General features: G+C 48.0%; 1 protein-coding gene across 3 annotated transcripts in view; it reads right to left on the bottom strand.

The window, feature by feature from the left end:
* TBXAS1 (thromboxane A synthase 1) overlaps positions 1–14,743 on the bottom strand; it is a 156,017-nt gene that overhangs the window by 7,747 nt on the left and 133,527 nt on the right. For all 3 annotated transcript variants that reach the window (XM_030308556.1, XM_030308558.1, XM_030308557.1), the window contains one exon: positions 730–821. In XM_030308556.1, the coding sequence (XP_030164416.1) occupies positions 730–821 (92 nt within the window). The remainder of the gene's footprint in view (positions 1–729; positions 822–14,743) is intronic.

The following is a 14,743-nucleotide window of genomic DNA, read 5'->3' as shown; positions in this document are numbered from 1 at the left end:
TAAGATGCTGTGCTCCCTGGAAGGCCTCGCTTAAGGGGAGTTGGAAAGAAGTAGAAGACCAGATTCCTGCTCTCAAGGCACTTACAGGTTGGTGTGAGTGGATGTACTTGGGCAAAATATTGCAGAGGGGTTGAAAAGTATCCAAGAATATAATATGAAGTACAGTCAGCGTGAAAATGCTGGGGGAGGAGAGGCAAATGGCCTGCAGTGGCGAGTCTTGGGTTGGAGTTTGAAGGATAGGACAAGTGCGGGTTGTTGGAGAGTGAGGAGACGCCTCCCAGGCCTTGGAAGGTCCCCCCTGGAATGTCAACTCCAGGGGTTTTATCTGTTTTGTACATGGCTCATTTCCCAGTGCTTGCAACAGCATTCGGCTCAGTAAATAGTTGCCAAATGAATGACTAGTGAAAGCCATTCCAGGCTAGGAGGCCAAAGAGATTGGCTTGGGTTGGGTAGGAAGGTCGTTAAGAAAAGCCCAGTGATGCTTTGAGAAGGTAGTTAACAGAAAGGAAAATGAGCCAGACATTTACTGCTGTGGTTACTGCATGGAAGGCATCGTGCCCCAGGGGATACAAAGAAACCCAAGGCTCAGACCTCATCCTCCAGGAACTTGACTCCAGCATTCCTGATAACCCAGGTTGTGACAGTCTGAGGACTAGTGAGGACCTGAGACAGTGATGCCGAAGGGGCTTTGGGCAGTGTGTTGGGGGCGTGGGAGGGCCTCGGGCATACCTGAATGCTGGTGGGTAAATCCTCAAGGTCTCTGCAATCACCATGTCCAGGTAGGGCAGGTGTTCCTGGAGGCTGCAGTAGTCAGGGGCCGGCTGATGGAGGAGTCGTGACAAAGGAAGAAAGTTGTTGAGTTATACCAAGTCACACAGCATTCTGACTTCTCCATTAGCTTTACAGTCCCGCTCCAACTCAGCAGACTTGGAAGTGGAGACGCCACAAAGTGCAAAGTCAGTTCAATCCAAACTGCACGGGGTTAGCACTGCGCATGTCCTGTTGTACTTGTTTCGTGGTGCTGTATATTACTGGGGACCCGCCGGACCAGTTTGGCACCTGGGGATCTCTGAGTGTCATAGAGACGTTTGGTTCCAACCCAATGACAGCAGCTTCAGCTGCAAGCATTTATTGAGGGAGGATGAGGTGTGGCCACATATTGTATGCACACAACCTGACTTCCTCCTCCCTGCAAACCTGCGAGACCGCTGTTCTCCCATCTCTTAGAGGAGGAAACTGAGGCTCAGAGAGGTGGCTACATAGATACTAACTGGTACATCATAAAGTTAAAGGATGCATAGTGAAGCCACAAAAAAAGTTCTGATAACAGAAACTAAAGAGCTGTTTTAAATCAGTAAGAAAAGAAACTCATTAGGAAAATGGTCAAAGATATGAACAGGCAAAACATAGAAGAAGAAATACAAGTTGCCCTGATGAAAAATACAAATGAAAACGAGGAGATTCTGTTCTTCACTGATCAGATGAGGAAAGGTTGGGGAAAACTGATTAGATACTAGAGACTAAAGGTGTGGAAAAGCATGACCCAGCAGCCCGTGTTGGGGGGACACCGGTGCCCCTTGGACATGCCCACTGGAGTGACACTGTCACCTTCACCCCTGGCCTGGGGAGGAGGGACACATGGGATATGAGCTGGGGAGCAGGATGTGGGTGGGAGGGTTAGGATGGGGTCAGGGAGGCTCATTCGCTGTTCTGCTAGGTTTCCCCAAATTCTCTCTCTCTCCCCACTCCCTACAGAGCCAAACACCTGCTTGGTGGGGGACAGCTTCATTTCTTTCAACCAGGTAGTCCTGATGCGAGAGCAGTCTTCAACTTGGAGATGTGCTTTCTCCTCTCCTCCCCTCCCAGAGCAGTAGAGGGCAGCACCAGGAGGGGGGTGGGCAAATCCATGCTGCAACCCCCAACTTTCCAGGGGTGGGCCCTGAGTGGCCTTGCTCCACCCTCTGGGAGCCATTCCCAGGCCTGCAGCTGGCCACATGGGATCTGAGCCAGTGGTTCTCAGAGAGAGAGCTCCCTGGATTGGCCACGTCAGGGTCACCCTAGAAATGCAGATCCCTGCCTTCCCCCGCCCCCCACCACAGACCAGACCAGAAACGGTGGGGTGGGGCCAGTAAGCCGTCCGGTGAGGGAGGGACTCCACTGGCGAGAGCAGGTGGGCAGGCCCTGTGTGGGATGTGCTTGGTTTGCTTGAGGAAGATAACACCAGGCCAGCTGGCTGGAGCAGAACGGGGACTCAAGGGGACAGAGGGGAGAGTGGTAGGAGATGGGGTCAGGGGCCAGGACACATGGAGTCTTGGAGTCCATGGTAAGTATTTTAGCTAATCTATCACTGAACAGTCGTTCGATATAATGCAGCCATTCAACGATGTCTGTAGTATACTGTGGAGTAAAAAAGTCAAGTTACAGAATATGTGTAGTTTAATGTTTATAAATTTGGACGGCAAAGGAGGGGTTTCCATAGTAGAAAATAATAATGATTGGTTTCCCCAACTCACTCTCCTCCTCGTTTCTGGGAACCCTTCCTTCGGAAGGTTACCGCCAGACCCTATGTTTCCACCTCCACAGCAGACCGCCAGGGCCTGCTCAGTGAGCATGTGGCCCTTGAGAAGGCCCTGTGCTTGGAGCTTAACGCTCTTTGGTCGCCATCTGTGATTCTTAATTCTTTTACCTTCGAATTGGGACTTTGGAAGTAGAGTCTGATGGGACAGTGGAGGATGCGCCAGGGCTTGGAGCCTCACTTGTGTGTGGTCCCGCCTCTGGCCACCTCCCCACGACCCATTCTCAGCTGCCTGCTCTCCCGCCCCTGGTGCCTGGGGCCCAGCCTGGCCCCCCTCTCCCTGACGTGCCCTGTAACCACAGTTGCCCTCCTCCCCAGTCCAGGGCCTGGGCTCAGGCACAGAGAGGGTGGGGATGGGGTGCATGTATCCTGAGGCATCTTGAGTGGGCATAGTGGCAGCTGTGCCTGCCCTGGGCTGGCAGCATCATGGTGTGTGTCTCAGGGCTGGCCAGAGGCTGCGAATTGGCTAGGGCCAGCCTCTGCCCGCTTTTGGCCCAGGTACCAAGTGTGTCCTGGCACAGAGGTTTTAAAGATCTTTGAAGAGTCACAGTCTGCTATGGCATTGGGGGTGGACCTGTGGGAAGGAGTGATGCCTGGCTCAAGTTCCCTAGACCCTGTCCGCAGCTGGGTCACATGCAGGGGTCTAGTGGCTAGCAGGATGGGGCAGGACCCCTAAACATGGATGGGGCAGGATACCCCATTTGGTATCCCCGTGCCTGATGGAGTGCCCCCTTGGGGGAGCCTGGGGAACCCCTCTTCTTCCTTCTAATCTTTAGTAGTTTGAATTGTGCTTGTTTCTTCTGGCCTGTGAGTCACAAAATACAAATTGTGTAATTTCAGTGATCCTGCATGTGAGTTAAATGCTCTGTGATAATTTACATTTAAAACCGGCATTGCATGATATAAAGATGAATGGTAAGATTCATGCTGGAGGAGAAGAAAAGAGGGAGAGCCTTTGTGTTTACCATTAATGGCACTTTCCCCTAGTTTTGCATGCGGGGCCCCCTGTTTTCACTTTGTATAAAAGAATGACATAGTTGGCCCTGCAGGCCATGGTTGATTGGCCCAAGGGTGGGCCTCAGACCCAAGGGTACAATTCTGGAAATTTGGATCTAGTGCAGACAAAAAGGAGTTTTTCTCCAGCGAGTGGAGGCTGAGCTCAGGTGAGTCATGATCTGCTGGTGACCATGTTCTGCCTTGTGGATGAATAAGCAGAAAATTCCAGTTGGCTGTGAGAAAGAAGAAATGAATTAAATGTGCAGAGGGAAGTAGAGGCAAATGACACAGGAAGAGACCATTTCCTGGTGTCCCCTAGAGTTCCAGTTTCTGTTTGCCACCCTCCGACTAGTCACTAGCCCAGTGGGTGGTGAATCAGTACCCTTACAGCATTTTCTCATTTATAGTCTAAGTTGGCAACAGACAAATTCTGTTATCTGCAACCAAAGGAGACTTATCAACATATGCAGAAAATGTAAAAAACAAACAAAAAACCCGAAACCAAACCAAACAAACGAACAAAACACCAAACCAGACCAAACCAAACAAAACAAAAAACTAAAACCCCACGAAAAATGGTGGTACTGTGCACCAGAATACAGAACCATATTACAAAAAGAAAAAGAAACCAGATGTGGAAGCAACGTCCCTAACGGTAGATGGAATTGGTTCCCCAAACAAAATTTATGGTTTAGAAGCTGTCAGCATTTGTCAAAGAAAGAAAACTTTTAAAGGTAGGCTAAGGGAATTTAATGTGATCAAGTCACAGTCTTCATTATTCTTTCTCTGGATGAGCTTTTTACTGTGCTTCCAAGCTTTTGGCTCAAGATACACATGTAAACATCATCTTGGTCCCGCAGTTCTCCGCATGATAGAACGTTAGAAGCAGTGGGCCGACTTTTACTATATAAGGATGCTTGGGCCCTGCCCAGCCAGGGACTTAACTGTTGGTTTGAAGTGGGGCCTGGGCCCCAGTTCTTTCCAACCCCCGCCGTGGTTGTAATGTGTTGGGGGCTGAGACCACTCACTGCATTAGTCCTTCTGCTGTCTACCCCCGTGATCCTTTCTGTGGGAGGAGTGGGCAGATGGGATGGAGGGAGGTTCACGCCTGCACATTTTAATCAAACCCAGGTAAGGTAACGAGGTTCAAATCCCTGTCCCACTGACAGACCAGTCTGCCCATCTGGACCTTTGCCTCGAAGAAGTTCTTTCAGGAAAATCAGGAATAAAGGGGTCCTACACCAATCATACCAGCAGAGGGCAGCAAGTGTATGGCAAATGGGGACTCCCTTGCGAGGCTGGGCCCCTACTCAGAATCACAAATTAAACTCCCAAAAGACTTAGGAATCATGAATCCGAATTTTTCATCATAGAGATGAGAAACAGGAGACCCAGAGAGGAAAACTGCGAGGCTAAACTCACAGCTAGAACTTGGAGTAGAAAACTTACGTCCTTATTCATTCAGCAATCTCTCGATGCACACCTGCTGTCAGGTGCTGAAGATCCAGAAATGATCAAGTCTCTGCTCTTTGGGGAAGCCGACTTCTAAGCAAATCATTATACTGGATGTGGAATGTGCTGTAGGATGGACTTAGGAGGAACGGGAAACAGTTCGGTTTGAGAGTTCATTCATCCACTTATTCATTCGACACTGCTGAGCAGATGTGTGCTATTGGCCAGCCACTGTGCTAGGCACAGGGCACATAACTTTGACACACACTGACCCTTCCCACCCTCTTGGACCTTATAGTCCGTCCTAGAATGCAAACCAATGGTGAGGGTTTCAGAGCCTTGAGCACAAGGCTCTGTGGAAGAACAGAAGGACGCACATCCCAGGCATTTGGAATCAGGGAAGCTAACAGGAGAAAATGAAGCCTAAGCCAAGGTCTTTATGATGGATAAAAAAGCCAGCAAAAAGTGGGTGGGCTCGTTTGGATGCGGGTTCGGACAAACCAATCTAAAAAAAAAAAATCTGTGAGTCCATCACAGGACCTTAAACCATGACTGGATATTTGATATACTTATGAAATTATGGTTTATTTGCGTTATTTTAATTTGAGAGATGGTGGGGAGGGGAAGAGAGAGAGAATCTTAAGCAGGCTTCACACTCAGCTCAGCATGGAGCTCAATATGGGGCTCCATCCCATGACCCTGGCTGGGATCATGACCTGAGCCAAAATCACAAGTTGGATGCTCAACCAACTGAGCCACCCAGGCTCACCAGTTCATTTGTTTTTAATGTGATAATGGTATGGTTGTCCTGTTTTAGAAAAGAGTCCTTTTATTTTAGAGGTGTAGAATGAAATATTTACAGATGACATAAGACTTCTGAGACTTTTATTTTTAAAAACCCCAAAAACTGGAATTGGGGGAAGGTGGGGAAATACGTGAAACCAAAATGACCATAGTTGACCTCTTGTTGAGGCTGGGTGATGCGTACATAGTCCCCTCAAGTATTCTAATTTGTATAAAGTTTTCCTTAAAAAAAAAAAAAAAAGTTAAAATACTGAATAGAAATTGAAATAACAGTACTGTGGCATAGCCTTTTAGATGCGTTACAGAATTAAAAATGGCTCTGTCAGGCTGGCCAAGTGGGAGAGGTGTGGTTTGGAGCCGGATCTTGTAGGACACTTGGCAGTTTTCTGGGCACAAGAGGCAGAAAGCCGTCCCACGCGGGGCAGCCTTTGGGCTGAGTCAGAAGTGTGGTGGGCGTGGTCGGTGGTGGAGCACTGTCAAGAAATGAACCAGAAATGGTACTTGTGCTCGTTGGGTGCTATGTATTTGTCTTTGGCATCTAGAAAAAAAAAATTACCCAATAAAAAAAAGTTGGGAGGGGGTGGTGTAGAATTCACTTGAAGTGAGAAAGGGAAAGAGAGGGTAGCTTAGTCAAGAGAATGCTTTCCCTTAGAAGCAAAGGCTGGCCAGCTCACCCCAAATGTTTACAATAGCAGCAGCATCCTCGAAGGCAGGAGGCCGGGAGCTCGGAGCTGAGGTTTCTGGCCCAGCCCATCCCATCCCTTGCTGTTGCCCTTGGGTGCTTGGACCCTCTGTGCTGCTCAGGGCTGAGGAGCACCTGGTTGGCCTGGAATGTCGGGAGAACTGAGGGGCATCTGAGCAGAACATCCTCTCATTTTGAACCAAGAAGCACTTTAAGCGTCTTGTGTTTCCAAAAGATAAAGATAAAAAGCCATCCCCCAGGGTTCTTCCTGACTTCGGTTACGCAGGCCATATTACTCAGAACTAGAATCAACCTGTCCTGCCTCCCACCCAGCGAGACTGCTACTGCAGCCTCGCTCCCCGACCTTGGCCATGCCTCGGGGTAGTCACTAGGTCCAGCCAGGGTTTCCGTCCCTGGATCCTGTCCTGGATCCGTCGCCCAGCAGCTGTGGCCTTGGGGCAGTTGCCAAGGGCAACATCAGCAGGTCACCTGGTCTGTAAGTTGGGGTCATGCCTGGCTCACAGGGCAGGGTGGAGGAGACTGTGAAGGTGAAAGATCTCTGCATCTTTGGTAATGTACCAAAGGAACAGGTAATTCTTCTGTTCGAACGTTATCTGGAGGCAGGGAGCTCATTTCATCACGAGGCCGTCTGTTGCATGAATTAAATGACTCTATGAGGATGTGTTAAGGAAGAAAGTGATTTTAAAATCCCATGGAACTTATTTCAGCTGGGATTTATTTCATAAAATAAGCCACTGTGCTCTTACAAGTTTGAAAAGAAAAAGAAATGTTAAATATTTTTTTCATATTTGATTTTGGGGAACATTGATTAAATAGTAAATATTTAATTACTAAGTATTGGGAAAAATAGAGATTTAAAAATAAACTGAATCTTTGCCTTGTGGTTTACATTCTCAGTCCAGAGTTCCTTGATTTTCCAGAAGGTTTTTTCATCTGTATGTTGATTTTCAGTGGGCAGTAACTTCTAATTTTACTTCCAAGGTTCTTGGTCTCTTAGTCTTTTACTCTTAGAGCTTAGATCTGTAAACCGATATTTAAATGCAAGGGATAAACCTGATGGTTAAGGGAACGTTCTGGAAAATTTGTGGGTAAATCCTTTTAAATAGGAAATAATACTGCCCTCACCTATTAAGGTCACCTTGTTACAGTCAGATTTTTGTGTGCCATTTTCTTCGAGAGCTAGACACACATGCACGTGCGCATACACGCACCCACACGTGCACACATGCACGTCCTGCCCCCACGTCACTCACACCTACACTTACACCACACACATGGTGTGTGCAGATAGAATGAGAAAAAGCAAGTAAAAATGTCACTGCTTTCAAAAAGATTTTTCCTGGAGAGCCAGGGACCTCATAGAAAAATTAACGTTTTCTTATTTTGTGAAAGGAAATAGAAGTGCGGGCAGCTTCAATTTTGTCCTTCCCGAGGACTAACAAGGGCAGCATCGGATGGCACTAGTGAGTGCCCACGCATATGTCACCGGACGTGGTGTTATATAAAGTGGGCTAAATTCTGCCAGCCTTTGCCCTCTAGAAGCAGGGAGCTCGAAATCCCTTAAGACTGGACATGCTAGCATGGGGACAGCCAGGGGCTGTACAGCCATATGAAGAATAAAGATTTCTATTCACTCTCATTCCCTGGGGAACATACGATAATAATATGAAACCAAACTGCGGAAAATGTAGCAACCTTCGCTTTGCCCTTTTGACCACCAGCCCAGGAGAAAAGCCCCTTCCCCCTGTGCCTGGTCCCCAAGATGCAGGCGAGGCCTGAGTGGGGATCTGGGCTCCTCACTGACCAGTTCTCTAAACAGAGGCTCTGACTTCCTGGCTTTGAGATTCCATAGATGGGCCCATGTGAGCTGTTCCAGGCTTGGGGCGAAAAGCAGTGGGGGATGGAGGGATAGGGTGGGCTATGAGGTGGGCGGGGGATCTTTCTATCAACATCACTGCTTTGCCTAGCCAATGCCCAGAAAGTCCTACATGCTAACTTAAAGAATTTGGCAGATTTAGATGCAGACATGCATCCATGCCTTAGAAAAGGTAATTAGGAGAGTGTGTATGTCTATTTATATCCACTTTAAAAGGAAAGAGAACCCATCTCACATAAACCCCTGGATTATTCTAGGTGCTCCTGTACTCTAAGGCCAGGCCATTAAGGGATTAGGTGACAAGATTGTAATGAAAGAACACAAACCCGCCTGTGTGTGCGCTCACACACACACACACACACACACACACACACACACCAGAGTGCCAGCCCTTACCACCGAAGGCCCTGGGTTGAGCCTTATCAATATCCCTGACTTTCCATAAGAATTCCTGTCTTCGGAGATCTAAGATAATAATAGCACTCTGCCCCCCTGCAGTATTTTACTGGGTACAGTAGGATTTTTACATCAGTTCTGTCATTTGGTCCTCACAACTGCACTGTGAGGTAGGTAGGGCAGTTTTTGCTGCCTATTTTATAGGTAAAAAAAAAAAAAAAACAGATTCAGAGAGGTTAGTGGCTTAACCAAGGTCACACAGCTAGTAAATGGCAGAGTCAGAACTAAATCCAGATCTTCAAATTCCAAGACTTGTCCGTCATGCTGTACTGCATAGACCTCCCTCCCTCTCCCCTCCTCCCATCCTCCCTCTTTCCCTTCCTTCCTCCCTCTCTTCCTTTCCTATTTTTAAAATATTTTATTTATTTATTTATTTATTTATTTATTACTAATTTATTGTCAGGTTAGCTAACATACAGTGTATACAGTGTAGTCTTGGCTTCGGGAGTAAATTCCCATGATTCGTTGCTTACATACAACACCCAGCGCTCAGCCCAACAAGCACCCTCCTCAATGCCTATCACCCATTTTCCCCTCTTCCTTTCCTTTTGTACATTTTATGGAGGAATCACATGCATACGGAAAAAATATAGCACAACCTAAAGCACAGAGCTCGGTGAATTTTCACAGGGCGAGCGCACCTGCGTAACCATGTCTGATCAAGCCCCCAGATATTGCCAGCACTCTGAGGTGCCCCCGTGTCCCTGTCCAATCACAGCCCCCTCAAGGGCAACTGCCATCCTGACTTGTAACACGAGTGATTACTTTTGCCTTTTAAAAAATCTGTGTATAAACAGAATATGCCGTCTGTGGGCTTTTGCCCAGGCCTGCCTGTGTGTGTGCGGGGCCAGATCTTGGAGACTCAGCCATGGTGTGGTGTGGAGCCGAAGTGTGTCCACTCGAGTGATTGGGTGGTGCTCCCCCGGCAACTCATCCTTTCCACCGTGAGTGGACGTTTGAGTCGTCCCAGTTTGGGGCCATTATGAATAAAGCTGAACATTCTTGTATATATATATTTTTAAAGTTTATTTGGAGAGAGAGAGAGAGAGAGAGTGTGCAAGCAGGGGAGGGGCAGCGAGAGAGGGATGGAGAGAGAGAGTCCCAAGCAGACTCTGTGCCGTCAGCACAGAGCCCGATGCAGGGCTCAGACCCACGAACCGTGAGATCAAGAAATCAAGAGTCGGATGCTTAACTGACTGAGCCACCCAGGCACCCCTTGTATATGTTTTTTTGGTGGACATACATACACATTTCTGTTGGCTCTGTACTTAGGAGTGGCTTTGCTGGGTCATAAGGGAATTGGTTGTACCTCAAATTTTAAGTGAATCAGTTGGAAAACAGGTCATTGACATACATTCCAGTTCCTTCTGTTTAATTTCACTATGGGTTTGACCCTCTTCCCTCTGCCGCCAGATTCCAACTCGCTGAAACCCAACCACTATCTCTATTCCAGGAAAGGGTTGAGAGGAAAAAGTAGTGTATTATTTGGGAGCAGAGTTATTTATCCCTCTAGTGGGCGTGTAGGGAAAAGGAGAGGTAGAGACAAATAAGACACATCTCTAATCACCTGATTTTAAAGAACTGTCCCAGTTACCAGACATAAGGACTCATAAGCATAAAACACACTCCCAAATCAACTAGATTTGAGTCTTTGGATTATCTGTTGTTATGTAATATTTAGGATTCTGTTCTCTCCATTAACAACCAAGTGGTATATGATGTTTAAAGAGATAAGCCCCTAAGTAAGTGACGGTTAAATCGCCCAGCTCACTTTCTCTGCACCAGGGAGAGAGTGTTTTGTATTTAATTTGCAGACCGATGCTTTTTGTTCACTCTGTCCCCACATAGATAGTATGTCTAGGACATGGGTGTCACATGCCTTTAGCAGAGTGTGGGGGCAGGGGGAGAGAGAGACAAGACACAGTCCTATACATTCAACTCACTATGTACTTGGGAAACTGTTTACTTGTTCCTTCAAAGATTTATTATTATGGTAATAGGGAGCCACTGAAGGTTTGATGAGTAGAAGTGACACACTGAAAATGACTATAACTCTGACAGATGATGTATAGGAGGACAGTAGGAAGAGCTGGTCAACAAGGCAACAAGGAGACTGTTGTAATAGCCTGGGCAAAAGTGAGGGTCTCTGACGACAGAGCAGTGGTCAGAGTGGGCAGGGGGTTGAAAGAGAAGCAGTGCAAGCAGTGACTCCCCATCTTGGCTGCTCCCCACCGAGCCCGGAGCCCTACCTTGAAATGTTCAGGTTTAGTTGGTCTGGACTGGTGTGCAGGAATTAGTAGTGTTCTCAACGGTCCCTGGAAAACTCTCCTGTGCAGCTGATACAGAGTCATCGTAAGGAAGGAAGACTAGTTCAGGGAGGTGAGTCTTCGGATGTAAGGGGGCAGGGAGGGAAGTGATGAAAACGATCCCGAGGTTTCATTCCTGGGGGCGCCGAAAGATGGACGGAGGCCCAGTCTGGGTGGGCTGCCTCCTCCAGGAGAGCTCAGCTCTGGCAGGCTTGTGTTGGGGAAGATGGTGTCCCGCTCAGCTGCACAGAGGGGGATGAGTCCCCGGGATGGGGGTTGGAAGAAAAGCAGGCCACCAAGGACTGAACTGTAGGGCTTCCCAGGGAAAGGAGGCTGAGGGGCTGGAAAGGAAGAGACTCTGGATAGTCTCGGGTCTCCTGGACACAGCCATGGAGATAAAGGACAAGGAATGGCCTTTGCATCAGTCAACTGAATGGGGGAGGGGTGGGCCAGCATCAGCAGGGTTAACAGATGAGCGGGTGGAGAGGGGATGGAGCGACGGGGAGTGAGCTGGGGCCGGCATGCCACTTCCAGGGGCACACTCCAAGAATTCGGGGGACCTGAGCAAACTAAGGGGGAGAAATGAGAGCATTGCCACACGACTGAGCAGCAGACATGTGACAAAGGAAAAGTACGTGCTGCTCCTCTCATTAGTGGGGCAGACCCAGGACGATGGTATAAGGCGTGGGGAGAACAGTTTTGATGCAATATAGGGAAGGATTTTCAGATGACTAGAACTTCATGAAATAGACAAGCCCCATGCACACTGGAGATTTTCAAAAGCTGTCACTGAGCATCTGAAGAGGTTGCTGGAGGATATTCATGGATCCCTCATTGAAAGGAGGTAGACATGTGTGACCTCATGGTAACTTCCACATCTAGGATGGTCTGAAGCGTCATGACTAACCCCCCCCCCCCCCAAATGGCACCACATCTACCCAGGGACAGCCTGTGACACTAGCAGATCCTGGGTCACCTGCTGGCTGAAGAAATGTCACGTGAAGGTGGAGAGTGATGAACTTGCCCTATTTACCCCCCACCTCCACCCCCAGCACCACCCCCCTCCCCATCCCTCATTCCTGTGTGCGTGTTGATAATTCAGTCTAAAAGTCAGAGCCCAGGTCAGGTGCTGTTTGGGGAAATGGTAAACAAAGATAAGAGCTTTAAGCACTGGAATTTATTTTTTATCCACTCTGCCTAAAAGCAACTGCATGTTAAATTTAGAAGGCTGGCTTCCAGACCCCTCCCCACCCTCCTGTTTCCTGCCTCCTCTTTACCGCCCATGCTCACAACGCGGTCTTGCTGACCATAGAATAGGAAATGTGTTTGGAAAGCCCAGGAGTCTTTAGAGGCTGCCTGCCTGGATGTTTCTAGAAATGTATCATCTCTGGGCCTGGGAGAGAGGGCCATTTCCTCCGATAGCTGGCTCTGCCCACCATCCCAGCAGCAACCGTCTCTACCCAAATATTTACCCACACGTCCTCTAGGCAGGGCCGTGGTACATCGGCCTCACACTGTCGGTAGGTGAGATGCTCCCCAGGGAAGTAGCCGCATTTTCAGCAAGACCCCTTACAATTTATTTACAAAGGTCTCCCTCACGCCTGGGAATCTATAATTGAACAGCTCTCTTTTCTATGTAGGTTAAATCCCTTTGCAACCAACTCCAAGAACCTGTAGAAATCCTTTTGTTGGCCTGGAATTCTGTTGTATTGAATATTGTTGGAAATAAATGAGCCATTGTCTGGACTGAGAATTTTCTGGTTAGATAGAGATCTCCACTGTGATGCGATTTATTGTGGCAGGATTTTTTTTTTCCAGCTCATTTTAAATTCCCTATTGCCTGCTCAGTCCATTTTCCCATCTCAGGATATAAGTGGGGAGGGCTAGGCTGAAGCTAAAAAAAAAAAAAAAAAAAAAGGAAAGAAAAAAAGAAAAAAGTCTCCTTTGCCCAAGAATGCTGTCCAGAGGCCTAAATGGAGTCTGGGACCAGATTTTAGCGAGGAAAGTGTAGTACATCTACTCACTGGCTTAGGAGAAAGGAGTCACAGGAACTGGCAGCCGGCACATGAGTAGGAGATTAGTTACAGGATGATAAAGAGCCTCAGAGCCTCAGAAGGTCCATGAGTTCAACCCCCCGGGGCCCCACTGCACAGATGAGGACCCACAGCTCAGAGAGGTGGGGTGGCTTGTCTCTGCCTGTGCTCACACAGGCTCATTTACTGCTCTTAAAAAAAAATTCCACTAACCCAGCTAAGCTTTAAAATATATTCAGCCCTACTTATGAGTACGTTTTTTGAAGTTAAAATAAAAAAAAAAAAAAAACGTAAGGAGCAATTCACTGTTTTTCTCTTTTATAATCAACTCTTGAGATTTTGCATTTCACGGTTGACAGACAGAATTGTAAGTGGAAAAGCAGAGATGTGGAATTCAACAGATCTGACTGGAGGACAGTGGGCAAGTTATCAAGCCTCACCAAGATTCAGTTTGCTCATCTGTGAAATGGGGACAAATCATATTTCAAAGGGTGGTAGTGAGGATTCCTCAGAGAGTGCCAATTGGGATTTTCTTAAGAAGCTCTGTTTGCAATTCTGCTTTGGGGCATGAGGTGAGGAGTGCATGTATCAGATTTGCTTATTTCTAGAAGTGCTGGTCAGGGACCGGTGAGTCCATGGTAGCCTCAGGCGTGGGGTCTTCTCAGGAGGGATGGAAACGACTGTGCCAGTGAGAATTAAGAATTCACTGGGGCTTGGGGAACCTGGGTGGCTCAGTTGGTTAAGTGTCTGACTCTTGGTTTCGGCTCCGGTCACGATCTCAAGGTCTGTGAGTTCAAGCCCCACATCAGGCTCTGTGCTGACAGTGTGGAGCCTGCTTGGGATTCTCTCTCTCCCTCTCTCTCTGCCCCTCCTCTGCTCGCTCTCTCTCAAAAATAAATAAATAAACTTAAAAAACATAAAAAAAAAAAAAAAGAATTCAGTGGGGCTGCCTTGGAGGAGATGCTGGCGAGAGGCCCCCACTCCTGTAATCAGAAGAGGGAGGAAGATGCTAGAAGATAAGCCCTGGAAGACATCGCAGAGGCTCTTGGAGACCTGCCTCAACTCTTCCCTAAACAAAGAGCCTTGCAGAACGCCTCCTGTCACCTTGGAAGATTCCGCTTTGCCCCGGAGGAGGTGGACGTTCCCAGAGTTTGGGTGGCTTGCCCGGGGCCCCATGGCCAGACATTGGGAGAGCTGGCCTTTAGTCAGAGCCTGTCTCCAGGGCTGCCTCGTACCCTCCATGATGGCTGTCTTGTCACCTCTGTCACCGGACACAGTTTTAGCCCTTGCCGATTTTCTGCAGCTGGTGGCTTTTCGTGAAAAGGATTCCTTGTCAAGAGTGGCCTCTGCAGTGGCAAGGCTAAGTAAACATGGGCCCCCGAGTAACAGCTAACATGAGCCGCCCTGACAGTGGTGGGCCCAAGGACACCAAAAAGCATCCCTCCCTCCCCTTGCTGCCGGAGGACTGGGTTTGAATACATGGGGATGAGGTTTTGGGGGGAAAACCTTTTTTTTTTTTTTTTTTTTTTGTAATTAAATTTG

This window comes from Lynx canadensis, chromosome A2, assembly GCF_007474595.2.
Source record: "Lynx canadensis isolate LIC74 chromosome A2, mLynCan4.pri.v2, whole genome shotgun sequence".
Lineage (NCBI taxonomy): Eukaryota > Metazoa > Chordata > Mammalia > Carnivora > Felidae > Lynx > Lynx canadensis.
This window is presented reverse-complemented; position numbering and strand designations above follow the sequence as displayed.